The 27844-nt window shown below is 56.2% G+C and overlaps 1 protein-coding gene across 1 annotated transcript in view; it reads left to right on the forward strand.

Annotated features, from left to right (window-relative positions):
• Positions 1–23509, forward strand: part of GTF3C1 (general transcription factor IIIC subunit 1) — a 72600-nt gene extending 49091 nt beyond the window's left edge. Inside the window, exons 24-37 of the mRNA XM_030871574.2 lie at positions 750–907; positions 2775–2917; positions 5016–5097; positions 7219–7331; positions 9030–9092; positions 9981–10074; positions 13553–13725; positions 14942–15229; positions 15923–16182; positions 17259–17539; positions 19264–19816; positions 20485–20536; positions 21375–21567; positions 22505–23509. Of these exons, the coding sequence (XP_030727434.2) occupies positions 750–907; positions 2775–2917; positions 5016–5097; positions 7219–7331; positions 9030–9092; positions 9981–10074; positions 13553–13725; positions 14942–15229; positions 15923–16182; positions 17259–17539; positions 19264–19816; positions 20485–20536; positions 21375–21567; positions 22505–22717 (2666 nt within the window). The 3' untranslated portion in view covers positions 22718–23509. The remainder of the gene's footprint in view (positions 1–749; positions 908–2774; positions 2918–5015; positions 5098–7218; positions 7332–9029; positions 9093–9980; positions 10075–13552; positions 13726–14941; positions 15230–15922; positions 16183–17258; positions 17540–19263; positions 19817–20484; positions 20537–21374; positions 21568–22504) is intronic.
• Positions 23510–27844: the final 4335 nt, after the last annotated feature.

The raw sequence follows: 27844 nt of genomic DNA on the forward strand, positions 1-27844 counted from the left end.
GCTCCAGGTTCCAATCCTGTCTGCTGCTTACTAGGCTCTGACTTTGGGCAAGGTGCTGTGTCTCTCTGTGTTTCAGATTCCTCAGCTGCCTAATGGGGATCATAATTGTATCCTTCTCATAGGGTTGTTGCCAAGTATTATTTTTAATTATAAGTGAATGTATGTAAAAAGCTTACTCCGGTGTTTGGCACCTAGTAAACATTCCGTAACGTCAGTGACTGTTATTATTTAGGTAGTAGCTACTTCGGGCCAGGTGCTGCGCGAGGTGTTTTATACCCAGTCTCGTTCACTCCTCAAGGCAGCCCCGTAGAGTGGGCCTTGTTGTCCCCACGCTGCGCCAGGGTTTGCACAGCATCTCTGAGGTCGCAGAGCAGGGAATGGCGGGGACCCACTTGTCCAGAGAGCGCACCCCAAGCAGGCTCCCTCGGCTTCTGTGCGAGGTGCTTTCAACGGGCTCAGTGCCTCCAAGGGAAGGATCAGAGATGGGCAGATAACTAACAAGAGGCTGCATCAGGCTGCCCAGCCCATCGCCATGAAATGTGACCAAAGAGAAACGATGAAAGGGGTAAAGAAAGTCTGTCGGGATGGGCTGAGTCTTTTGTGATTAGTGTACATGACTGCCCGCACGATGAGATTCTGATAACCCGTACCTTGCTGCAGTCTGACCTGCTGGGTAGGGACCCTTCCCCTCTCCACAGTGACAGCTCCAAACTGGTTATTAGAGGCCCCCTCTCCTCTTCCCCTCTTAGAAGAGCTGCCGGAAGAAAAAAGCAAAAGGCTGCGATACCACGACGAGGCCGACCAGAGCGCCCTGCAGAGGATGACCCGGCTGCGCGTCACCTGGTCCATGCAGGAGGACGGGCTGCTCGTGCTCTGCCGGATTGCCAGCAACGTCCTCAACACCAAGGTACTCGGCCCAGCGCCCCCGCCCCCTCCCAGCCTCTGGCCCGCTGATTTGCGAGTCCCTCTCGTTATGGGACCCACATAGGGAGGCTCATGCCTGGGACCTCTCATCCATCCCATCTACTCCACTTGGCCACTGGGAGAAGCATTTCCCAGAACCCTAGCCATGGATACCATGCTCGTTTTCTTCTTTTGTTTTGTTTTAATTTTATTGGGGTATAGTTGATTTACAGTGTTGCGTTAGTGTCAGGTGTATAGCAAAATTAATCTGTTACACGTATACATATATCCACTCTTTCTTAGATTCTCTTCCCATTTAGGTCATTAGAAGGTCCTGATGGCGGTCCCCTGTGCTATACTGCAGGTTCTTCGTGGTTATCCGCGCGCTCGCCGTGCTTATTTTTGCACATCTGTTTCCTGGCTTCGGCCCACGCATCTATGTCTTTGCCTGGCTGTAGGCCACAGGCTGGCTGCAGGCTGAGAGCTGTGCTCTCCCTCGCTCTTCACCAGGAATCTGACCCTTCCCTGCTCCCCGCCTCCCACCCTCATCTGCCTGGAAAACTCCTATTTATCTTTCAGTAACCACTTATCATCTCTGGAAAGGTTTCCCTGATCCTGCCAAAGGGAAGCAGTTACTGCGTTCTCGCTCTGCCCCTTGGACGCGTACCTTTCACGCTGCTCCTTTGGCTTCTGGCGCCTCTTAGCCCACTGGAGTGGCAGCTTCTAGAGGCAGAGAGACTTCTTACTTGTTTTCGTAGCTGCGGCCCCTCGCGTGGTACCTCCCATGCAGTAATCCCTCTGTCCGTGTGGACCAAGTCAGCGTGGGACGGTGGCTGTCCCCGGCTTCACTCCCCGCCTCCCATGCCATGCCGAGGCGAATGTCCCATCAGGCTGGTTCCCAGAAGCCACCCAGAGCGTGGGCTCTGCCTGTGTCCCGTCCAGGGCCCCTTCCAGGCAATAATACCGCCAGGCAGAGTAGGTGAGGCGGCTTCATAGGAGCCCCGTTTGTGTTTCCTGTTCTCAGCCACACCAGCCAAGAGAAACCCACTGAGAGGTCTGACACCCTGCCTGCAAGCTCATTAAATCCCTTTTCTGTATTATTATTGCCCCAGATTTTCTTATCCCTCCACCCCTTCCTAAATCCCCACCCAATCCCTTCTGCCAGGAGGAACCCGAAGGCGTGTTGCTGTCCCTAATACCTGGCCTTGTCTCATCACAGCACTGACGGGAGAGGCCTCTCCCCCGCCACCCCACCCCCCGCCCTCCACGCAGCCAGGGGAGCCAGGAGAGCCTTGCACGGACCCTCCGCTCATTCGCTTCGACTTACACCAGATTCCTGGGCCCACTCCTGCTGGGGCGCTAAAGAAAAGACCCTGTCCTCAAGCCCCTTCCTTACCCGGGCTGTGCCTTCCTGCGCGTGTTCACTGAGAGAGTCTCCTGAGTCTGTGGCTCAGCACGTTCTGTTGCCACTAGTGTAACCACAGGCGCCGTACACAGAGCGTTCTTGAGTGTACACGATGGGTACTTAAACCTCTACAACCGTCTACTGAAATGCATCTTGTATACTCCTGACCTCCTGTGGCGCATTGCCCTCCAGTCAGTATTACCCAAGCGCCCTCCGAGCACCTCTACTAGTCACCAAAATATACTCTTCCCACTGGACCTGGAGGATTTGTCTTATTCCTCTCTGCCCAGCACCCACTCGGGGCCAGGCACATGGTCAGTGCCCAGTAAATGCGTGAGGTGACAGTATTGAGTGTCCGCTGAGGAAAGAGTTTCCACAGGACGCATTCCCCCCTCCTTTACATTAGTGACCCATAATGTGAGCTCCGAGGATACTGAGTTTGTGTCTTGGCTTGTGTTTAATCCAGGTGAAGGGCCCGTTTGTCCCCTGGCAGGTCGTGCGGGACATTCTGCACTCAAGCTTGGAAGAGTCTTTGGATAAAACATCCCATTCGGTCGGACGAAGAGCTCGCTACATAGTCAAAAATCCACAGGCCTATCTGAACTATAAGTAAGCCTCCTTTGAACTTCCATGACTCAAGACAGGGTATCCCGGTGCTTCTAGTTCACTCTTTACACTTCTTTCATCCCAGTTGCTTAAGGGTCCGCGGTAAAATCCAGATAGATAAAGTCTGAGTCGTCCAGTAGCGCGTCAGTAGTCTGTTGGAGACTGTTAGTGAGATTGTCCTCGATTTGGGGGCTGGGTGTGATTCTGGGCGCTTTCACGTTCAAGGTGTTACTTACACTTTAGAGCAGCTTGCGAAGCAGGTGCTCCTTTGTTACAGGTGAAGAAACAGGCTAGGTGACAGCGCTGAATGTCACCTCTTCCCCTCACCTGAGTAGCGTGTGGTGAAAGCAGAGGCCTCTGCCCGTTTCCACTAGGGTTTCGACACTCCAGAGCAGCTCTCGATGTCTCCGTGTTAGTGGTCCATCAATGGCTCACTCCAGAAAGGAGCTAGACAGGAACAGGATCAAACGCACTCAGCCATTTCCTCAGCAGAGCTGGGCGTTCCCTAAAGACGTGAGGGGATGGCAGCTGGCCAGGAGCTGCAAAGCCTCCCCCATCGTCAGTTGCCAGGGAGGCTGCCCGCCGTCTGTTTCTCTCAGGGCCACGGTGTAAAGCCGTCCCCAGCCCCGTCAGACTCCTGCAGCTCCCTCCCCCTGCCGGCGTGGGCTCGAGTGGGGAAGCCCAGCGGGTGGTGTGGGAAGGTACCCGAGTGTTGCAGCCAGCATGAGGGTGAGGCCGGGAAGCGGAGCTGCTTCCACCAGCTGATGTTCGGGCCACGGGTCAGTGGGAGAGCCTGGCTCTGGGTTGATTCCGAGCCGTGCGCTGCCTGCAGTCAGCCAGATTGCAAGGAAAGCAGCCCAGCCCTGGACCGCAGAGAAGACTCAGCCCTCTGCCCAGGCTCCTCAGTCTCGGCGCTGCTGACATGTGGGGCGGCTCATTCTCTGTTGTGGGGTGTCCTGGGCACTGTGGGGTGTTTAGCAGCCACCCGCCCACACCCACCCCCACCCCCACCCTCACCCCCACCCCCCGCCAACTGTGACAATCAAAAATGTCTTCACACGCCCCCCCGGGGGAGCAGATCGCCCCGACGAGAACCACTGGGTTAGACACACCAAGGGGCCTTTCTGTGTGAAGCCACTTCCCCAGTGCATGGAAGACTCTTAGAATGTTCTGTCTGAAAGGGCTCTGATCACCTGGTCCAAAGTCCTCCTTTTTGCAGAGTGGAAACAGGCCCAGAGACAGCATGCAAGTTGGCTGGGGTGACAGTGAGCTGGCAGTGAAGTGAGATCTGGAAGTTGGGTTTCCTGGCCCCTGCCTGACGCTCTTCCTCTTGTCCTGCAGCAGCCGGGGAAGGGGGACATGAAGGGGGCTGCCGGGTGCGCAGGCCAGGTCTCCGTCCCCTGCAGCTCAGAGCCGTGGGACCTGGGACGGGGCATTTATCCCCTTAGAGGCTGTGAGCAGAACGATACCAATAGTAACCACACCTGTCCCACCTGCCCTGGCCCTTGGCTTCTGTGTGACCTCGGGGGCAGGGGTGGACCTTACGCCCCACTGAGCTGCGAAGTGGATGACAGTCTCTACCTTGCAGGCTGTTTATGAAGGAGCAGCTTCAGCTTTCAAAGTGCGCAGCTCCTAGAACCCAGCAAACGCTGGTTGTCTTTCCCTCCGTTTCCCTTTGGGCAGGTCAGGCTCTTTTGGTGCCTGGAGGTGTGAAGATGTGCAATGGACAGAGTGCTGGAGGAGGCCGGAGCTCTGAATACCAAACACCAGGGCCTGTTTTTAAATATAAGATCCTCTTTGACATAGGTCTCTCCTGTGGTCCTGGCCAAACCCCCGTGAGGGCAGGCGGGTGGGAGCTACTGTTCTCAGTTTGCACGTGGAGGACAGAAGCGCAGAGAAGTCGAGATGTGAAGCGTGAGCACAAACAGGCCGACCCCAAATCCTTCATTTTCAAAAGCTGTAATCACCCGGCAGGCACATAAGCAGATCATACTTCGTGTTTACCCAAGGCCAGAACTGTTAGGACAGAAATCTTCCAGTGGTTCTGAACGTGGGCATCGTTACATTGCCCAGACTTCACTGTGGCCTGCTCTCCCCACAGGGTTTGCCTCGCCGAGGTGTACCAGGATAAGGCGCTGGTGGGAGATTTCATGAATCGAAAATGCGACTACGGAGACCCAAAGGTGGGCCCCGCGCGGTGGTCGGGCTCAGCCTGCCCTGAAGGCAGGGATTTCTAGCTTCTAGTCTGGTCCTCTGGGTCCCACGGTGCCTCTGCCAGCCTTGCAAACATGGGCTTTCCCCCTGCTCATTTGGGAAATTGACTTGTCAGTTCTTTGGCTGTGGCCCTCACTTGATCTGGGTCCAGCATCAGTTTTAAAGATGATTAGAATTTGCCATGTCTCTTTGCAACGCTGCTGTGTCTTGGGTCTATTTTATTAAGAAAATAGGGTTGCTCTTCAGAAATTACAAACAGCTAGACTTCTGGAAAGCTCGTGGATAGGCCATGAGTTTTTGTTTTTTTTTTTTAATTGAAAATTTTATTTTTATTTTTGGCTGCGTTGGGTCTTTGTTGCCGTGCACAGGCTTTCTCTAGTTGCGGCGAGCGGGGGCTACTCTTCGTCGCGGTGCGCGGGCTTCTCATTGTGGTGGTTTCTCTTGTTGTGGAGCATGGGCTCTAGGCGCGCAGGCTTCAGTAGTTGTGGCACGCGGGCTCAGTAGTTGTGGCTCGCAGGTTCTAGAGCGCAGGCTCAGTCGTTGTGGCGCACGGGCTTAGTTGCTCCGCGGCATGTGGGATCTTCCCGGACCAGGGCTCGAACCCTTGTCCCCTGCATTGGCAGGCAGACTCTTAACCACTGTGCCACCAGGGAAGCCCGGCCATGAGTTTTCTTTCTGAGCTTTCTGTGGGTGGGGCCGGGACGGTGATTGACAAGGAAGGAAGCTGTCTTTCCAGACCCAGGCTTCTCTGCTCTGTGGCTCAGAGTCTGCTCACCCCTCACTCATTGAGCTAACACCGGACTCCGCTGCGTGTATGTCCGGGCTTGCGCCAGGCGAGACCAGCTGAAATGGAGCCATAGGGCAGTGGGACGGGCAGAGAAGTAAATGTGCACCGCAGAACAGTGCAGCCGCCCTGAGAGAGGAAAGCACAGGCCGCCGAGGTCTCAGAGGGAGAATTAGGAGTGCTTTTGATGCAGGTGACGGAAAAAAAACATAACAAGGGCTTAAGGCTTTTTTTTCCCCATGTGCCAAGCAGCCTGGAAGTAGGCCATCCTATGCAGGTGCAGCAAAGCAGAGATGTCCTCAGGGTCCCAAGTTTATCCTGTCACTCCGTCCCCATCCCTGGTGGTCAGCTTTCCATCCTCATGCTGGTCACCTCATGGCTGCCAGGTAACTGCTGGAGCTCGGTCCTCACAACAGAATCCCAGGGCAAGAAGAAGTGGGGAGAGGGCCCTTGTACCAGGGAGGGGACAGCCTTTCCCAGAAGATCCGTCCTGACTCGCCTCGGGAAGCTGGGCAGGCTTCTCCCCACACCAAATTGGGGCTGGCTCCACTGCTAAGAGAGAACGGGATGAAGGAAGGAGGCGACCAACGGCATCTACTACAGAGGGCTTTTCAGATGTGTCAGCACTGAGCCCAGACTGCAGAGATGAGGGACCAGCTGAGGAAAGGCAGAGAAGGAAGGGGGGCGAGGTGCCCCATGGGAGGACGGCAGTGAGAGGCGTCAGGGAGGAGTGTGAACTTGTCCTGTAGCACCGGACACCGGGTGACAGGGTGACGGGGTCGATTTGCCGGCCACACCATGGAGGATGAGTTGGAGGTGTGAGCCTGGGGGTGGCGAGGCAGTGAGGGACCACGCTGTGATCCAGGTCTGCACTGGGATGGTCGCAGGTTGGGTACAGAGGAGGAGGGGTCTGGTTTGGGGTTCAAGGTTGAGCGTGGCGGTGGAGGCCGACTTGCACAGGTGAGTCACAGAGGGACAGACTTGGGGGGAGGGAGGCGACAAGGGGACACAGGCCTGCTGATTGGAGGAGACTGCACAGGACACGTTCGGGGCTCCCATCCGGGGCTTGGGGGAGAGTGCTGGCGGCGCAGGTGTAAGGCTCTCCATCTCCCAGTGAAGTGGTGAGCACCTGTCGCCTTCCCGGGGGGCTGGGGAGGCAGGAGGGCACAGGAGACAGTGTTTCTGTCAGTGTCTCTGGGAAGTTGCTGCCGAGGGAGTTTGCTACAAGATTTTCCCTCAATGTGTCTTAGTGAAACCTCCATTCAGGGAGAAAAAGGCTTAACATCTCATTCTCTCACGCTGAAAGGTTTGTGCCAGCGAGTTTAAAGAATTTGTGGAGAAACTTAAAGAGAAGTTCAGTTCAGCCCTAAGGAATCCTAACCTTGAAATCCCAGACACACTCAAGGAGCTGTTTGCCAGGTAAGGTTCCCTTGAGAAGGTTCTGTGTGAACTTTGGGGCAAGAGGAAAAGTCACCGGCCAGGACCGCCACGGGTGTGTCCCCCACCAGCCGTTCCACTTGACCTTGCAGCGAACCCTGCACTACCCTTGACTCTGGATGCCCTCGTCTCCTCTCATGGGCGACTTGAAAGTGGGAGGCACTGCCATCCCTCACGCCCCACCAAGTACTCCCTTCCATTACAGGAAGGCCCTGCTCTGACTTAATTCTGGCTTGCTCAAGTATTTGAGTCCTTTTGCTATGATTGCTCATTTTAAGCACGAGGAAACTCTGAGGTGTACTTAACTTCCCAAGGTCACAGTGCTAGTGAGCCCCAGGCCAGGATTTGAGCTTAGGTAGGTCTGACCCCAGAGCCCCTGCTCTTTCCAGCTCAGCCACTGGGCATCTGGAAAAGAACATGCTTGGGTTTGAGCCCAGACCTGTGAAACTTGAAAATCTTGAGTGCTGTGAACCAGACCTATTTCCGCTGCTTCATCTAAACGTGAATCCCTTCTCTTCACCATCCTCATTAGGATAGTCACTCTCGCCACTGTATTTCCACATTTCTTCCTGTAGAGACAACGTCCATCCATCAGGTCCCACTGTGAACTGTGTGGTACCTTTTCAGTGAGCCGTCTGCGTTTCCGTTGGGGATCTCGTCCTTTCATTCACCCAACAAATAGTTGACGTCGTGCCCACCGTGTGCCAGGGCCAGGGAGCGATTTGTAGTCGTTTACAGATCTTGCCTTTGCCACGAACTCTTCCCCAGAACCCACAGGTGGCATGGTTTCTCTTCAGTCTTGAAGATGTTTCAAGTGGCCTGTTTACCTATGTATAATTTCTGTCCCCACATATTTTCAATAAATTTGTGGGGCAACTTTTAGTTATGAAAGGAGACGTTTAAGAGTTTTAAATAAGAGTTCATGACCCATCTAGAGGAAAGAAGAAAGTTCCAGCTGTAACAGTTTACCACTGAATTTGATCTTGAGCATTCGGGCAGGCAAAGCAAAAAAGAAGATGGTTCCAGATATTTTCTTGTTTGGCCCAAATCACGTCACGTTTTTCTGAAAAGGTGCTTTGTCTTGTTCCTAAATTTTAGGAAGCATTTATGATTGCAAAGTTGAGTTTTGACTTTAGTTTTGTAGAAACCAAAGAAATGTCTCAAATAGGTGGCCATGTTGTTTTGTAGAGTTCTACGATTTACTTCTATATTTATTTGCTTGGTATGAACACAATAAAACAATATTACTTGGAGCTCAGAAAAGTAGACCGGGGGTTAACCTGTAATCCCATCACGTGATACAGCTATGCCCTGTGGGGCGTTTTCTCGCCACCTTCTTCCTTATGCTTGTTCTTCATCATGGTGAACCCACAGCCGTCTGTCCTCCTCCGGTAACACTTAACAGTCGCTCCCTGTGAGTTCAAGTCTCCTTGTTGCCTCAAAACGGTCAGTGAACGAACATTCCTCATTTCCTCAACCCTCATTCTTGCAACACGCTCAATTCGATGGGCAGAACGTGGTGTTTTCTCATTTTAATTAACATGTACATGTTTCAGTTTTAGGGACTTTACTGTTTTTTTCCGCCACGTTAGTCAGTCAGTAGCCACCTCCCGCGAGCATCCCCTTGGCTATGGAAGGTCAGCTGGGCCCCATTCACAAGTTCTTCTGTTTCCTATGCAGATACCGAGTTTTGATGATTGGAGATGAAAAAGACCAAGTCAGGAAAGAGGATGAACTTCATAGGCAAGTACTGACGGACCCAGTGCCTTTTCCTAGGCTGCTCGACTGGGTTGTCTGCAGCCTAGCACAGGGTCATCTAGGGCCGAATCTAGCCTGGTGCTGGTTTCTGGAAATAAAGTGTCATTGGAACACAGCCACACCCATTGCACGTGTAGTCTGCACTGCTTTCACGCTCTCACGGCAGGGTCGAGTGGCTGCAACAGAGACCACTGGGCCCAAAAAGACTGAATTATTTATTATTAGGCCCTGTGCGGGGAGAGACCCCTCACCCCGCCTGTCACTGGCCCAGCCTGAGGACGGGTTGGGGAAGGGGTTTGAACTCCTAGCCCATGAACCTCCCAAGCAAAAACTCCCTTGGGACTTCCCTGGTGGTCCAGAGGTTAAGACTTCGCACCGCCACCGCAGGGGGGCGCCGGTTTGACCCCTGGTGGGGAAACTAAGATCTGACACACTGCGCAGCGCGGCGAAAAGTAAGAAAAAAAAAGAAAGAAAGAAAGAAGCCTCAGCCTTTTCTTTCCATCTTGGGTAATCAGTATTCAATTTGATTTTTAGCTCTGTATTCAATGAAAAGCCTATTCTCGTGGGAGAAACAGTTGTTTAAAATTAGACAAACAGAAAATCTAAGCACTAACCACACGTGTTAGTTGTCATGAGAACCCGTTTCCAGGTTATGTCACCCCTTGCCCACCAGACTGAAACTTTTTCCCTGTGAAAATGGACCAATCAGTAAGGCATAAAAACCATCATTTCTTTTGTTTTGGTTTATGACTAGTTTGGACATTCGTATCACTTTTGTGAGATTCAAAACTTTTTTGAGACCGAACCTACCCAAGCTGAGCGGTGCCCTGCGGCCTGCGGGCTCACGTGGCCCTGTTGCCTCATCTCTTTCAGCGTGGATGACATCCACTTCCTGGTGCTCCAGAACCTGATCCAGAGCACGCTGGCCCTCTCGGACAGCCAGATGGAGATCTACCAGTCATTCCAGGTGGGTGTCGGGGGCGCAACAGCGGCTTCACAGCAGTGCTCTGGAACTCGGGCCCTTCCCAGGCCGGGCCGCGTGAGGTTTCCACCCTTTCACTTCACTGCAGGGCCTCAGAGGACCTGATTGCCCCTGGGACTCTAGCCCTCACTCCGTTCATCTTTTTTTTTCTTCTTTTTTTTTTTTTTTTGGCCGAACCGCGCTGCTTTTGGGATCTCAGTTCCCCAACCAGGGATTGAACCCAGGCCACAGCAGTGAGAGTACTGAGTCCTAACCCCTGGATCACCAGGGAACTCCCCTGTTCATCTCTGAAGTATGGGCACAGGATCTGGTGACCTCCAAAATCCCTCCCAGCGCTGAGGTTTTGAGTCTAATGTGGAAGGCAGAAAATTAGGCAGAAGAGGAAATGAACCTCTCAAAAGAGCTGAGAAAGTAATTGGACTACACGGCATATCTTTTCCAATTATAACGGACAATTGTCAACGTATTTTGATTGCTAGATATCGCCCAGTGGGAAAGCTGCCTTTCTGTAGGCGTTGAGTCATATATCTCCTGAAAACTTACTAGAACTGTAATGCTGCTTTATTGTGGCCGAATGAGGATGAAAGAGGAAGGCGGATCTCATTCAGCCCCGCACTAAGCGTGGGAAGTACTCTTTTACAAGTGTGAAAACTTGAGGTTCAGAGAATAAAAAGCCCATGCCCAAGATCCCAGAGCTCATCCGTCTAACCTGAGACTGTGTGGCTGCAAGCTCCCAGCAGAAGGGCCCACTCCCCGAGCCTGCGCTTCCCTTGTTTCTAATGATTGCAAAAGTGTGTTCCAAGTAGAGCCTGTCTACTTTCGTATTTAGTCTCTAAACCCAAAACTCAGCTCTTCGAGCCAGTTTGGGACATGAGGGAGAAAAAAAATAAGAAAACGAAAGGCTGGTGTTATTCCTCATCCCACTGATCTGTCTAGACAGGTGCTGTCCCAAACTGCGGGGATGCTTCCGAGTCAACTGGAGAGCTCTCCTGGCACGTGGGCCCCAGGCCCCACCCCATAGTCTGCAGTCAGGAGTGGAGGGGGCAGGACGCTGACGAGCTCTCCTGCCCAGCCGGGGTTAGAGCTAGCAGGACCTCGGGGGTCGGTCCAACCCCCATCACACGAGAAAGACCAGCCCCCAAGTTATGGCAAGAGCCTGGTCCCTGTGTCCCAGCCAGGGCCGTGGCCTCACGTTTCCTTCCTCTAGCTCCATTTCCAGTTTGGGTCTGAGCGGTAGGGATGGTGCCAAGGGGCTGTCACTCTCCCTGACCACCCAGGGTGTGGGAAGTCGCATGAGAGAGAGCACCTGAGCCCAAGGAGGACACAGGGCCCTTCTTCAGCGACCCCCTCCCCCTGGCAGCAGGGAGTGGGAGGTCATTAGGGATGAAGTCGGGGAATTCCCTGGTGGTCCAGTGGTTAGGAGTCCACGCTTTCACTACCAAGGGCCCGGGTTCCATCCCTGGTCAGGGAACTAAACTCTCACAAGCCACGTGGCGTGCCCACCCCCCCAACCCCCCCCCCAAAAAGAAAAGGGATGAGGTCAGAGGCCACCCGGGATCCTACCAGGCTCCCTGCAGCCCCGAGCTTCCGGGAAGTGTTCTGCAGGAAGGTGGACGTCACAGGCACCCCAGATGGCGGTAGTTCACTGTGTCTGTGACAGCCCAGCCTCTTGGGAGTCTTGACGGGCTGTGCCACACTCCCCACTCACTGTGTGTGGTCTGTGCGCCCCTGTTCCACGCCAGCGGCCGTCTGGGGAGTGTGCCCATCCTCGTCTCCACATGGAAGAGACAAGCAGAAGGTGCAGGTGTTTCACAGGAAGCTGGATTCAGCTTCCACTTCCGCTTGGGGGGAAGCAGTGATGACCTGACGGCTGCGTCCTGCTTCTTCCCTCCGCCCTGCTCAGTCTTTCCCCATCAGCCTGCTAGTCCGTGCACCAGGACGGACGTAGAGTTGGTACCTGGAGAAATCGAGTGTGCGCACCTTGGACTGACAGGACCCAGTATGTGCCCAGACCCCACTCTGTCTCCGGGAGAGCCACCCCCATGCTGCCCCAGCACCCCAACTGACCACCACTTGACTCCCAGTCCCCTGGCCACTGGCTCGAGGATGAGACCTCGTCCTCTCCCTGGTCCCGCCCCTCCCAGCAGTGTGGCCTCGGAAGATCCCTGGAAGCCGGTGAGCCTCAGTCTCCTGTCACCCTCGGGTCCCGGGGTCAGTGCAGCAGAGAACTTGCTAAGCCAGGATTCTCAGACCATGCCTGCAGGTTTTCTTGGCCAGTGCTTTGAACTTTCCTGGAGGCTGGTGTGTACTCGACATTTGCTGTCAATTGACTGAACCAGCACTGTTCGGAAAACTGGAGTGACGGGACTGCCGGTCCCGCAGTCCTCTGAGTTGCTGCCCCTCTGGGCGGGCTCCACATCTGCGAGCCAGGGAGCCATGGCGGCGTGGCCCACGGGGGGAGCGTCAGCACCCAGGACCCGACACCGCCCTCCGTTTTGCCCCATGCTGGGTGCCGGGTGCCTGCGGGGGCAGCAGTACGAGTCGGGTCTGTGTTCTTCTGGAAGAGAGTGACAGTGAATAAACAAATGAGATCGTTTCAGGTAGACACAGTTACTATGGGTTAATGTAATTGAGTTGACTGCAGAGGAGCAGGACGGAGGAGGATTTGGCCTTTGAGGGGAAGTGTGTGAGCTGAGAGCTGAATGTTAGGAAGTCAGCCACGTAGAGACTGGGGGAGTGTGCTGTCCGAGAACTGGGAGCGGGAAGTGCAAAGGCCCCGAGGCGGCAGTGCCTTGGCTTGTTCAAGAAGCGTAAGGAAGCGGGTGAGGCTGGAGGGTGGTAAGCAAGGGCTGCACTTACTGTAGGAGTCAAGGCCAGGGTGGTGGACCGGGTCCTACTCACGGGGGTCTCGTCAAGCCTAGTGAGGACTGAGAGTTCCCCCTGCAGACAGATGCCATCGGGGCTTCGAGGCAGGGAAGGAACGTGTGGTCTGATGTAGGCATCGAAGGGCTACTTTGGCTGCTGTGCAGAGTGGCCGGGCTGGGGGCAGGGGGCCACGGGGAGAAACGATGGTGGCATGGCCCAGATGGTGGCAGTGTAGATGGCACAGACCAGATGCGTCTGGGAACGTATTTTGGGGGTAGAGCCCAGCAGACATGCTGATGGGTTAGGTCGTGGTAAGGGATACAGTGGTATCAGAGGTGATTCTGCGTCAGCTCCCAGCGTCTTTGCAGCCAGAGAAATAGGCATCCGCCTTTCCCTGCAGTTGCCTGTTCTCTGTACTCTCTGAGGTGACGTGAAGGTGGGTGCAGGCCGACCGTCGGGATGCGGGCTTCCTCCGGGCTCTCCCCCACCGCCAACCGCTTCCTCCATCAATGATCAGCTGTGGCTTTGTGCGTCCACATCTGGGTCTTGCCCCCGCCGGCTGGAGAGCCCTGTTCACGCACGGCCTGCTGTGTTACAGACGTTCCGCCTCTACCGGGAGTACAAGGACCACATCCTGGTGAAGGCCTTTGTGGAGTACCAGAAGAGGAGCTTGGTCAACCGGCGCCGGGTCAACCACACGCTGGGCCCCAAGAAAAACCGTGCTCTGCCCTTCGCGCCCATGTCCTACCAGTTGTCCCAGACCTACCACAGGTGAGCACGGGGAGGGCGGGGCCTGTCTGCGGAGAGGAGCACAGGTGAGCGGAAGTGATGGGCATCCCTCTTCATCAGAGAGCAGGGCGGCCTGGGCCTCGCGAGACACAGCCTCTGGGACCAAGTTTCTCATCAATGTCTGTCCCCCCTTCTATGGGAATAAGGTTAATGCTTGCCGTATTTTGTGTTGGGGTATTTTACCAATTTTGTAGGTAGTTTGTTTCCCTTTTTCCCATCAAATTGGGGAGTTTCTAATAATTAGACCAGCTAAAAGTGCACCCTCCCGGCTGGGCATAACCTCGGTCCTAATCTTCACGGCTCCGAGCTGTACCAGGCCGCCTGCCTTACAGGCTCACACACTTCATTTGGAAGCCATCGTGTACTTTTTGGGTTTTTTTTAAGTTGCTCTTTTTATATATATATAAATTTATTTATTTATTTATTTTGGGCTGCGTTGGGTCTTTGTTGCTGCGTGTGGGCTTCTCATTGCGGTGGCTTCTCTTGTTGGGGAACACGGGCTCTAGGCACGTGGGTTTCAGTAGTTGTGGCACGCAGGCTCAGTAGTTGTGGCTTGAGGGCTCTAGAGCGCAGAGTTGGTAGTTGTGGCACACGGGCTTAGTTGCTCCTTGGCATGTGGGAGCTTCCTGGACCAGGGCTCGAACCCGTGTCCCCTGCATTGGCAGGCGGATTCTTAACCACTGCGCCACCAGGGAAACCCCATCATGTACTTTTTAGACCCAGTTTGCGGCACGTCAGCAAGAGGTTGTTACAGGGTCTGGACAGAGGCAAGGGCTTGACTGCAGGCTCCGAGTGGAGACTGTGAGATCGAACACACGCATGTCCCTTCTCCTCTGTAGGGGTTCAGGGCTTGCCTTGTGTAAAGATGATTACAGAAAGCACATTCGTCTTCCCCAATTTGGTACCGCGAGGCCTAGGGTGTTGGGTTAGATGAAAAGGTGCAGCATCTTCATCTGAGATGGAAAACAGGGCTTCCAGGGAGAAGCCGGTGTGTTTAGTGTTGACGGCGAGGTTTGAAGTGCCCTCAGCCCATCCGCACCAAGGCCTCCAGCAGCCCGTCCGCACCGAGGCCTCCAGCAGCCCGTCCGCACCGAGGCCTCCAGCAGCCCGTCCGCACCGAGGCCTCCAGCAGCCCGTCCGCACCAAGGCCTCCAGCACCCTGTCCTCAGAAAGGCCCTTCCCTTCTCTTTCCGCGTAGGATTTTCACGTGGCGATTTCCGAGTACCATCTGCACAGAATCATTCCAGTTCTTCGACAGAATCCGGGCTGCCGGCAAGTTGGACCAGCCTGATAATTTTTCCTTCAAAGACCAGGATAATAACGACTCCACGAGCGACCTGGTGGCATTTTCTTTGGACGGCCCTGGAGGACACTGTGTGGCCGTCCTGACCCTTTTCTCTTTGGGCCTTGTTTCCATGGACGTCAGGATCCCAGAGCAGATCGTTGTGGTGGACAGTTCAATGGTGGAGAACGAGGTCATTAAGAGGTAAGAGCCAGGGCAGCCGCTGGGCTGCTGGTCTGAGCACCGTCGGGGACTTTGGGAACCATCATTTCCTCTCAGGCTGTGGCATCTGCAATTTTATTTCCTCCGTCATCTGGTTTTTATTCTCAGCAAACACGTGCTGCGTTTCTCTGCGTTGTGCTTGGCATTGTGTGGGTATCGGCAGTGCCTTCCGGGAGCTCCCGGGTCGGGGCCTCACGGATCTGTGAACCAGGGATTCCAGTACGGTGTCCAGTGCAGCACCTTCTGCTGGTGCCTCTGGGCGCCGGGGGAGCCAGAGGAGGGGGTGACTGGGCCACACCAAAGAGAAGGACCCAGAACAGTGTGGCACGGAGGGTGGGGTAGGCAGAGCAGGGGGGTCGTTAAAGGTTCCTTGAGGCTGTAACAGCTGAATTGGGACTTAATGGAAAAGCAGGCATTTTTGGACAGAGACTAGGAAGGGCTTCCAGGCCGAAGGGACAGCCCTTGCAGAGACACAGGTATAGGGACGTGGGGTGGGGGGCGGGTATGGAAGGTGGACGAGGGAGATGAATCTGGAGCGCAGTCTGTGCTGACCTGACCTCACAGCCGGGATGCCAGGGCTTTGTCTGTGGTCGGAGCGCCGCTCTCTGAGGGGGCGGCCAGACCAGCAGAAGGCTTGGCTGGGCTCCGTCGTCCAGGTCCGTTTTCTGCTCCTAGCCTGGGAAAGGACGGCGCCTTGGAAGAGGACGAGGATGAAGAGGAAGACCTGGACGAAGGCTCAGGGGCCAAGCGCCGGAGCATCGAGGTGAAAGCCCGCCAGGCCTCCCACACCAACTACCTGCTGATGAAGGGCTGCTGCGCCCCCGGCATCGTCAGCAACCGCAACCTCAACCCCAGCGACAGCATCGTGGTGAACTCCTGCCGGGTCAAGCTCCGGCTGCGCTGCACCCCGAAGCCCACCGGGCTCGGAGCCGCTGGTGAGTGCCCCCCCAGCTGCCTCGCGGCCCAGACCTGGGGCTCACGGCCAGGCTCCCAAGGCCACGTGCGGCAGCCACCACTGACTGAGCCAAAGCGGAAAGCAAAGGAAAAGCCCTGCTGTCCGCAGCCGCCGGCGCAGAGGGCGCGAGTCCTGAGTGGCCCGCTCGGGGAGCCCGGGCTGTGCCCACTGTGTGGGTAGCGCTCACCATGGTCTCTTTGCCTGAGTGTTGTCTTTCGACCTCTTGCTGTGAAAGACGAGTATTCTGCTTATATTCATCATCTCATCTCCTTTACTTCCAATTTTTACACTTTTCTGAGTTCTTTCTGTTGATTGCCTTTGAGACGATAATGACTTGCTTAAACCTCCATTCCCTGCACCCTTAATTTCTGGCAGTCTCTCCCCCCTCCACGTAAAACGAGAATATTAGGGCCTCGTCCCTGCACTTCTCTTCCCCTTTCCTACCCCTTTCCTGCTCTGTCTGACTTGCCTTTATTTTCACGTGTTGAGGTGTTTACCTTCACAACCACAGTCAGTATTCTGTGCTGTGTCAGGAGCTTGGCCCAGGCAAAAATGTGATGACCTGTAGGCTGTGGTCTGAGCAGAGACACCTTGTACAGGAAGCACCAGAAACCAGCCGTGGCTGGTGTGAACAAAAGTCGGGACTCATGGAGGGGTCCCGGCGTATCTCACGGGGTCTGCGAGCCGTGGACATGGGAGCATCAGGAAGGGTGGGGCCCGGGCAGCCTGAGTGGAGGGCCACCCCGCTCCCTCCAGAGCTCTAGGGTTCTGGCTCTCAGACCCCAGCCCCGCCTTTGAGCCCTTCCCTGTGAGTCTTGAACGAGAGAATCATACTGGCTCTGGGGATCGCGTGGGCTGCAGTCAAGGGCCCAGGGCGGCATGTATCAGGCGCCCGACTGCCAGGGGCCCGACCGTGTCCACCCAGAAGGCAACCCCTGGACATCTGGGGAGCAGTGAGTCGGTGTGGGAGCATGACCTGCCTCGGCATCGCCTGTACACTGGTCTGGTGGGGGAGGGGCTTCTCAGGGCTGATTCTGGTCCTCCTGGTCTCCACAGTCACTTCTCTGGAAGAGCTGATGGTGGGAACCTCCTGCCTCCCTGACACATTCACCAGGCTGATAAACAGGCAGGAGGACACCTGCAGCTTGGAAGAGTTCGCCCACCAGCTGGCGCTGTCTGGGTACAAACCCAGAGACGTGGCCGCCGCCCTGGAAGTCCAGGGGGCCATCGCAGCGGCCGGCTGCTTCGGGGTGGACAGGGAGGAGTTGTGCCGAAGGTTCTCCGCCTTGGCGAGGACAGATGGGGAGCGCTCCCGGACCTTCGCAGACTACGTCCAGGTGAGCAGTGCTCTCAGGCAGCCTGTGGTAGCCAGACCAGAAGTAGCAACTCACGGGCCAGACGCACGCTGCGGGTGGGCTTGGCTTGGGGCACGTAGTGGAATTTTTTCAAAAGCTGGATTCGTTGTCAACATTGAAGACAGGAGATCTTGCCTGAAATATTGCCAGCTTCTCCTGAACGTTAGAAGGTCTGGCCACTCTGGGGCCTGCTTCTTCAGCACAGCTGGCCGGAGCCCCCCCCAAGCCATGGGCCTTGTCCTCCCCAGCTCTCTGCTGTCTCCAGGTACCCTGCACCTGCTCCACAGTACTCACCACTTTGTTAGCGCAAGTCCACGTGCCTGACGCGCAATGAGGCCCGACAAGCCGAAACGTCGGAGTTTGGAGGGGAGAAAGGTTTACTGCAGGGCCCTGCAAGGAGACAGGTGGCTCATGCCCCAGCAAGCCCCGAGCTCTCTGAAAGGTTTTAGCAAAGCACTTTTAAAGGCCAGGGGAGGGAGAGGGGTCTCAGGGTTCGTGATCAGCTCGTGTACAGTTCTCTGATTGGCTGATGGTGAGGGAACAGGGGGGTGTCCCCAGGGGTTAGTTAACATTGTCAGTCCTTAGGTGCCAGTAGGTCTGGGGACTGCAAATTTAAATTTCTTCCATTTGATGGGGTGGGGGTGGGGTGTGTGGTTCGCCTCTGTAAAACAACTCAGGAAAGTGCACCAGATACTGTTACCTGGGTACTTCAGAGAGGAGCTAAAGCAGAGGATGTGGGGGAAAGGCCTGCCCCACAAAGGCCCCGTAGGGTCCTGCTTGGTTACAGCTTTCCCTGTCCGGACCCATTTTCATCAGTGACCCTTGAACCCGAAGAATGTGAGAAGAGTTGGACCTTTTAGATCAAGTGCCCCGGGACCTGGCTTGCCCTCCCGCGTGTCAGTTGTCATCCATGTTGTGTGTTACTGATGTTGCGAGGTGCCTGCCTTGCTGTGTGTTCTTGGGGCAGCGGGGAGGGGGTGGAAGTCGATACTTGTCATTATCAAAGGAGTTCTTACCCATACAGGAAATACAAGAGGGCCGTTGAGTACCTTTCACTTGGTGTTGGATTGTTCTTAAAACTCATGGTGCCTCTGGGGCCCTGGGAGGGAGGGTGAGGATTTTCCCCAGGCCCCGGTGCTGGAGCCCAGGCAGCGGATCCCACTGGCTGCCGAGAGGCGAGGGGCCGGCAGCTCCCTCTGTTCCCTGGTGTCCAGCACGGGGCCCTAGTGGCGCGTGCGCAGCTAACCCTCCCCAGACCCGCGTGATGTGGGCGTGAGTCCTGCGTCCAGGCTGTGAACAGGGGCAAACTCCTTGAATCTTGACTTGTGGGTTTTTTAATAAAAAAGAAAAAGATGTTGGTGAATCCCCGTGTGCTGCCCAGAGTTGGTGCAGCTCATAGATAAGAACAAGGACGTGGGAAGAGGGCGTGGTGAACGAGGGAAGGAGTCACTGTCCTTCACTTGGGAATAATTATGGCTTTTGCAGAAGAACTTGGTAACCCTCGGGGTGTTAAGTCTAGGAGGAGCTGGCCAGGCAGAAGGAGACTTGGAAGGTCACATCAGCTTTGAGGGCGCAGGCGGAGCCACCTGTCCTGAAGGAGCTGGGCTGGCCGCTGCTCAGAACGCTTAAACACCTCAGGCAGGGGAAGGGGACCCCGATGACCCTGGGGATCCCTACAGACGCCGTGTGTCTCCTGCTTTTCCTAGGACCTCTTAGAGCAGCAGCAGGTGCTGGAAGTCGGCGGCAACACCGCTCGCCTGGTGTCCATGGCCTCTGCCGAGCCCTGGCTCCTGCACTCGGTGCGGCTAAAAGACAAAGAGGAGGGCGCTGACCCTCAAAGAGAAGATCCCCAGGCCAGACCCCCCGAGGGGCCTTCCAGCGAGGACAGCCCCTCTGAGAGGCAGGCATCACCTTCTCAGGGCCCCCGGAGCGCCAAGAGGCGTGCCAGCTGGGCCGGTGCAGATGTGGACAGCCAGGGCGGGGGCGCCGACCCCGAGAGTGCCCCGGAGCCCCCCACAAAGAGGCCCACACTCCAGGACGTGCGTTTGGCCCCCAGCCTGGGGCCCAGAGCAGAAGAACCAGAAACCCAGGTGCCCGCCCTGCCCACAGCTCCTGAGGACACAGGCGTGAGGGAGCCTTCCCCCAGAGCATCGGAAGGCAGGCCGGAGGACCAAGAGGGTGTCGGGGTACCCAGCTCCCCAGGCCGAGAGCAGCTGAGCTGTCAGGCCCAGCTTCCGGAGGGCCCTGAAGACCCCAGAGGTACCAAACCCTGTCCCCCACACCACCTTCCCCCACCCGCCCATTCTCTATCACGGGGCCCGATGGGCCAGGAACCTGCTGCAGCCACAGAAGGGGCCTTTACATCAGCTTTTCACGGCCTCAGCTTCGAGGGGGAAGCTCTTGCCTATTGACACTCGTAATCTCCACTAGAGGGCAGAGGCCTCAGATGCTCCTAAACGACCTGTGAATCATGAGGACAGGGCGCTCTTGGTTCTGGAAAGAGGTGTTTCCTGAAGCATCCCTGTCAGGAAGCAGAAAGGGGAGGGCTCTGGCCTCCCCAGGGGCCTGGCAGGTGCCCCGTTTTCCTCTCCCATGCTATAATCCTCTGGGATGTCTTTGCCCAAGGGTTTCACACCCCCAGCTCTGCAGTCAGGGCTTTCGGCGCTCGCCGCTCCCCGGGGCGGGGCGTCCTCGTGCCCTGAGCACGGCTGCACACTTGCACCCTGCCACCTGTCCCGTGTCGTCCTGGGCACGCAGGCTTTGCCCGCCACGCCCCGCCGCCCCGAGGTGAAGGCTCTGAGGAGCGGGATTGCTGTTGCTTTGTTCACTGCTTTATCCCCAGACCCAGAAGGACTTGCGGGATGAATGAGGGAGGGAGAGATGGGCCTCACCTTCTTCAGTCTCCCACACCCTTTCTCTCTTGACAGGTTTGGCGGACGGTTCTGCGGCCGGGGGCCTCTCCCAGGCAGCGTGGGAAAGGTGGGTGTGCTTCGGACTCAGGTGGCCTGGGCCGGGGGGAGCGGTGAGGGCCTTGGGGGTTGTCCCCAGGGTCCAAGATCAGTTATTACGTGAAGGTCTTTCACAGAGATCTGTGTGGCACAGGGGTCCGGGACATGGGAGGGACTGTTGGTCCCGCTCCCTGGGGGGCCAGGCAGGTGCTCCTTGCACGTGGTGGATGAGGGCCAGCAGTGCTGACTGCTGGAGCGCCCGGTACGTCGGGAGCAGTGGGTGTCACAAAAGCCTTTCTGGCGAGGGGGCGCCTGCCCCAGTGTGTACATCACCCTCAGGTTGGCGGGGCCGTGCTCTCCCAGCTTAGATGTCGCCCCCCGCCAGGGCCCAGTCACGCGGTCAGAGCCAAGTGTCCAGCTACCCTGGGGCTTGTCTCACGTCGGGACCCTGTGTGTCAGACCAGTCACTGGTTAAGCTTTTAGCAGAAACCTTCTAAGGAAAGTGTGTCTGGAACCCCCTTATACAGCACAGAAGTAGAACTTTTGAGTACAGACCTGAGAACTTGGTCAAAAGGCGAGGCAGCCAGTGGCCCGGGTCCCAGATGGAGCTGGTAAATCCAGAGGTCCTAGCACTTCCCCCGCCCCCATCCCCCTGCCCCCGCCAGTGTGTGGTGATGTGGGTCCGGCGCTCGTGGGCAGTGGGGCTGGGACCCCGTCTGTCCAGATGGGGGAGGGGGAGGTGGAAGAGCAAGAGGGAGACGGGCCCCAGCCCTGAGCCCCAGGCCAGGCGCCGGACCTCGCTGAGCCTTGGTGTCCCATCCCCGGAGCTGGGACCGTGCGAGCCTGACACCCGTGTGCCCACCCCGCAGGGACTGTGAGCGCATCCGCTTCATCGGGCGCCCGTGGCGCATCGTGGACGGCCGCCTGAACACGCCTGTGATCAAGGGCATGATGGAGGGCATGCTGCACCACATCATGACCAGGCCCGGCGTGCCCGAGAGCTGCCTGCTGCAGCACTACGAGGGCGTCCTGCAGCCCCTCGCCGTGCTCGAGCTGCTCCAGGTGTGACTGGGTCCCCGTCCCCCACTGCAGCTCCCTCTTCCTGGGTCTGGGCTTGAGTCTCAGAGGGCCAGGGTTGGTGGGCGCATTGGCTGAGCTCGACGGTGTGGCTGCCACGTACAGGCTTGGCCCGCGGGGGTGCACTGGCCTCCTGGCAGACAGCCAGGCTCCTCAGAAGAGCCTCGGGCCCCAGGTGTCCCCCGCACTGCTTACTCCCCACGCCCCGTCAGCCCCACTGCCCTCTGAGGCCGCGGCGCTAGCCGAGCCCCACGCCCGCTTCTGTCCTCCTGCCTCTGGCCTCTGTGCCCTTTAGCGCTGCTGGCGCCCAGCCTCCCACATCCCCCACCCCTGCCCTGGGTTCCTGTCCCCAGGCCGTCCCTCACAGCACCCTTTCCCAGCCCCGAGCTGCTGCCCAGGCCTACATGTTGGCGTTCCCGGGGTCTTGCCTCTGACCCTTTCTCTAGACCAGGGCTCAGGCTCACAGGCCCACAGGGACAGGTGAGTAGTGAGTGACAAGCCCCCGTGGGTGGCAGGAGAGCTGGAGACGTGCTCGCGGCCTCCTGAGGGCCGCTCAGCCTGATGGCCGCCCAGCCTGATGGCCGCCGTGCGCTCCGGCCCTGTGTGCCCTGGGCCTCCAGCTTTTCCACAGAAGTGGAAACGGGAAGTTCAGCGTGAAATTCCCCGCACTTTACAGCAGGTCTGGGCCAAACAGAACCCCATCTGGAAGCTGGCCTGCAACCCCTGCTCAACACAGGGCCGCTGTACAGATGCTGGTCACGCGCTTCTCTCTCTTGCCCTGGGTTTTTGCCTAAACCCCCCTGGTCAATCCCTACTCGTCTCTCAAGACCAGGTTCAGATGTTTGTTCTGGGAGCAGCTCCGGGCACAGAGGACGTGGTCCTCGAATGCCCCTGTGAACCGGTCTGTCTGTGTCATCTGCAGGGCCTGGAATCCCTCGGCTGCGTTCAGAAGCGCCAGCTGAGAAAGCTCCCGGCCGTCTCGCTCTTCTCTAAGCCGGCGGGCGGAGAGGCAGAGACGCCCCCCAGCCCGGGCGGGAGCCCCATGGTCTTCTACGAGCCCACGCTGGACTGCACGCTCCGCCTGGGCCGCGCCTTCCCCCACGAGGCCAACTGGAACAAGTGGGTCCACTTCTGAGCCTCCTGTCCCAGCGCCGGCCCTGAGGAGAGGATGTTCTCTCCTGGGGGTCCCACGTGTGCGGTGCAGCCTGGGGAGGTCAGGGCACGGGGGGGCCCTGCGTCCCGCCCGCTGCACGGGGACACTGTGTGCCCAGCCTGCGGCCCCGCCTGTAGTTCCTGGCCTGGAACTCTGGAAGGAAGGCTGCCCGCCCGCCTGCTCCCAGGCCCTTCCGGGGCTGCCCCGAGGACTGTGCTTCGTCAGCCCGGGGCCTGGGGGAGAGCTGGAGACACTGGTCCCGCCTGCTCTCCTCCTCGTGTTCCCGATCTCTCTGGAACCTGGGTTGTGGGGAGCGTCCTCCAAGGGCTTCCGAGGCGAGGCTGCCCAGGCCCCGAGCCTTCTGTACGGACATCCACTGGCCAGTGAGGGGTCAGGAGCTGGGGGCCGTGGGGGTCTGCCCCATCCACGCAGACCTCGCGTTCCAGATTCCAGCCACCCCGCCGCGGAGGACTCTCCCTGCTCCCTGGAAAGCCCTTGTGGCCTGAGGGGCAGGGCCTCTTGGGGCCGTGTCACAGAGCAGGGCTGGGTGCCCCACTGCCGAGGGCCCGGCATAGACTTGCTCCTCTCCAGGCAGCACCCCTGACCCCTGGGCTGGGGCTGAGCCTGGGACCCACCTGCAGGCCTCCTGCCACCTAGGAACGGGGAGTCCCGGCAGGTTTGGGGTTTGTTTTGTTCTTTCAACCTGTTATTAAGAAAAAAAAATCCCCTGGCATGTATTTATATATTTTTTAATTAAAGCGAAGTAAAATGCAATTTGTTGTGTGTGTTATCTAAAGAATCTTTGATCCCCTGGGGGCTCCTTGTTTTTCAACCTCGGAACAGCCGGGAATAAGATGTTGCCTGTAAAACCGAAGAGTCGGGGTGCTGGGCACAGCCTGACCGCCTGCGGCTGCCTTGGAAGCCCGTCCTCCCGCTCAGCTGGGCCCGTGCCTGTCCCTAGACAGGCGTCCGGCAGCACCCAATCCAGGGCAGGCCTGCCGGCCAGTCGTGGCCCACAATGCCAGCAGGCCGCAGAGGTCTCAGGCCTGGGGCATGGATTTGGCCCGTGGCTGTTCTCTTTAACGCACACTTCTTTTTCTGTTGTTTTTTTAGTTTCCAACGTTTTTTTAAAATTGGAGATTTCCCATTTTTTAAAAATCCAGATCTCTGTCTTCTCTTGAAAGATGAGAAACCTGGTAACACTGCCTGTGACGGTCACACGTACGGGACCTGCCCCCCTAGTCACCGCCGCTGCACCCCCAGGCCCGGTCTCAGGCCCATTGCAGCTCGTCTCTCTCACAGCCTGCAGCTCCTGACCTGGCCCAGCTAGCGGCCCTGTGTTTCCATCCTCCCTCTGCCAGGCGCCTGGTCCCCGGGCCAGACTCCAGAGTGACGGGGCGGTGGGCAGGGGAGCGGGGCATGAGGTCTAGGGTCTTGAGGGTGAACCCCCCTAGCACAGCCAAGACCTGGCCAAGTCTTAGCATCATTTTTACTCAAGTGTGGAAAACTAGCATCTGGGGGGATGTTCTGAGATCAGGTAGAATAGTGGATGTGATCTGCTTTGTAAACACGTGCCGATTGTGTGGGAGTGCGTTGTGTGGCAGGAGCAAGGTAAGGTTGGTTTTTTAATTGAAGGATAGCTGATTGACAGTGCTGTGCCGATCTCTGCTGTACAGCAAAGTGTCTCAGTTACACACATAGAGACATTCTTTTTCTTATATTTTTTCCGTTAAAGTTTATCCCAGGAAATTGGCTAGGGTTCCCTATGCTTTGTAGTAGGACTCTGTTTTGAGGATCCATTCTTTTTTTTTTTTTTTTTTCCGCTATGTGGGCCTCTCACTGTTGTGGCCTCTCCCATTGCGTAGCGCAGGCTCAACGGCCATGGCTCACGGGCCCAGCCGCCCCGTGACACGTGGGATCCTCCCAGACCGGGGCACGAACCCGCGTCCCCTGCTTCGACAGGCGGCAGGCAGACCCTCAGCCACTGCGCCACCAGGGAAGCCCTGGGATCCATTCTTGATGTTCGGGTCTCAGGGCCTTGGTTTTCTCATCTGAGAAATGGGGATGGAATATCCCCCTCACAGGAGGGCCAGAGGAGTTGAAGAGCGCCAAGGGCAAGCCCAGCTCAGCCAATCTGTTTCCTTTCTTGTTCCCCCAGTTGAGGGGCAGTTTGGGCATGTGTATGGGAGATGGGACATAGGGATGTGGGGGTCAGCTCTTGATGCTGAAATCTCAGCCTCTGTGCACAGGCGCCAAATTGAATCTCGGAAACAGAGATTTGGGGGAAGCAGAAAAGAATAGCTTTATTGCTTTGCCAGGCAAAGGGGGACACAGCAGGCTCCTGCCCTGAAAAACTGTATCATGTCCCAACCCGGGAGGATTTGATGAGTTTTATCAATGTTTCAAGGGTGGGGTTGCTGTTAAGATTAGGGTGTGTGCAGGGCTTGCACTCCTCTGATCTGGTCTCAGGTAATCTTGTTGATGAGCTTCTCTGGTATGAAAAATGCTGACATCTTCCATTTGTTGGGTTTTAATTCTATAATAAATAGCTTAAAGACACTGATATGTGTATCCCCTGAGGTGGAACCAGGACCCTGCCCCCAGGCTGCACTATTGTTTCGTGGCTGCCCCTCCCTTGTCTTTGCATCCCTTTCCTTCCCGGATTAGTGACTGTTCCAATCTGCCCTTTGGAACTCAGGGAAGGTCATGGAGGCTGGAGTCTGTTCCCTACAAGAAACGGGGGACAGGGGACTTCCCTGGTGGTCCAGTGGTTAAGACTCCGTCCTTCCCCTGCAGGGGGTGCGTGTTCAATCCGTGGTCGGGGAACTAAGATCCCACATGCCGCGGGGCGCAGCCAAAAAAATAAAGAAAAAAGAAAAAGAAAGCAGGGGATAGAAAAGCTTCCGTGCCCAGGAGCCCCACAGGGTCCTGCTCGGTTTCATTACTCCTTTTTACTTACATAAACCATGAGTCAATCCATTCTCTTTAAACACTTAAAACATTACAGATATGATTTAAGCCTCCAGGCTGCTTTCTCCTGCAGGCCTTTTCTCTTCATTTACATACCTTTTACGCTCCCCTGTGATGACACTTTACATAGTGACACCGCTCCGGCTGTTCACCCTGCAGTGTCCCTGGCACATCTGTATCCGCACGTAGAGAGCTACACGCTACGTAATCTCTATGGTGGGAGTCCTGGCACTGAGGTCCTGATTTTATTCCCTCTTCACTGAAATTGCTTCCTGGTTTCCCCCACTGAGCATCCTCCTGGCTGCCTTCTCAGGATCCGCCTCCCTTCCTCCTGGAGCTCAATCAGATCTCGTTCAGTCTGCTGCTGCTGCCAGCCTCCTCCCACGTCCCCTCCCTTCCCTCGCAGCCTCCTTTCGCCCAAGGCCACCCAGGACCCTGGGCTGAGTGAGCTCTGTCCTCTGACTATCTGACCACCCATCCTTCCCTTGGGCCCTTGACCCACTTATGCCGGGAACTTTCCAGATGTGCATGTGCATATATGTGTTGTGTGTGTGAAGTATGTGTGTACATGTACATGTGTGTGTGCACACACACATGTGATCTCCCTGCTTAGTGTGGTCTCACTGCCCACACTGCCCACTGCCCAATGCGGGTCCACCCACCCAAGGAGTAGAATTCAGCCCTTGTTGAATTTTAAAAAGAACCTACTAAAAATAATTATTAATTAATTAATTAAAAAGAACATACTGGTTACCAAAGGGGAGAAGGAGAGGGGGAGGGACAAATTGGGAGGTTAGGATTAACAGATACAAACAACTATACATAAGACAGGTAAGCAGCAAGGATTTACTGTGTAGCATAGGGAATTATACTCAATATCTTGTAATGACCTATATGGAATATGGAAAGAAAAAAAAAAGACACGCAGAAACCCCAAAAACGAATCACTAGGCTATACACTTGAAACTAACACAATATTGTAAACCAGCTATACTTCAATTTACAAAAAAGAACCTACCCGTTCACCTTGTGTCCTCATCGCCACATTCCCACCGCATGGAGTTTCTGTGACAGTTGTGAAGCCACCTGACAGCGCAGGCAGATGCTAGTGGAGCCCCTGGACCGCAGCGCGGGGAGGGCACCGCCTTCAGCCGGCTCCTCAGCCAAGTTCCAGTGGTCACCAGCAGGTGGCAGCAGCAGCCCAACATCTCCGTTTCCTGCTGGTTCATCTGGGTCTCCAGATGTCTGTAACTCGCTGTCTATCCACGTTTAAGGTTGAGATCAACAAAAGCTTGCTGGGGTGGGGGGGACTTGGCCACAAAGATGATGATAAAGTGACAACATTTTCAGAGCACTTGCAATGTGCCACGCTGCTCTCCACACTTCACACATATTAACTCTTGGTCTCACAACAGCCCTAAGTATGTCCAATTAATATACCCATTTCATGTATGAGGAAACCAAGGCACAGGAAGTAAAATAATTTCTGCAGGTTGGAAGCTAGTAAGTGGATCTGCTGGCTTCCCAACTCAGGCCGTCCAGCCTCAAAGCCCTCCCCCTTGACAGTTCTTTCTAGGGATGGGGTTTGCTTTGGGATGGGCAGCCAGCATGATGCTGAGAGACCCACAAAATGGCAGAATGCAAAATTTCTTTTCTGGGAACATCACTTTTTAGGAGGAAACCCCTCACGCCTGTTGCCACTATAGATGAAGGAAGATCCCCAGCTGCCCCACAGTGTGAGCAGCAGGGTGGGGGGGAGGGGGGTGTCTCTTGCTCCATTCACAGACTTCAAGGAGGCCCCTATTTTCACTTTCATGTCCCATTCTGGGCCATTTCCAAGTCCAAGGGCAAGTGGGTCCCTCCTGGTTTCAGTCCCCTCCCTCCCCTCTGCCCACTTCTTTGTCAGTCACAACTCTGCCTTTGACTGATTCATTCATTCATTCAGTATTTGTTGAGCACCTGCTATGTGCCAGGCACTATGCTAGGCTCTGAGACCGAGTAGTGGATAAAACAGACAAAATCCCTGTGCTAATGGGACAGACAGTAAATATGATAAGCAAGTAAAAGACATATGTTAAAAGCACAATAAATGTTATGGAAGGGGCTTCCCTGGTGGCGCAGTGGTTGAGAGTCCGCCTG

This window comes from Globicephala melas, chromosome 15, assembly GCF_963455315.2.
Source record: "Globicephala melas chromosome 15, mGloMel1.2, whole genome shotgun sequence".
Classification (NCBI taxonomy): Eukaryota; Metazoa; Chordata; class Mammalia; order Artiodactyla; family Delphinidae; genus Globicephala; species Globicephala melas.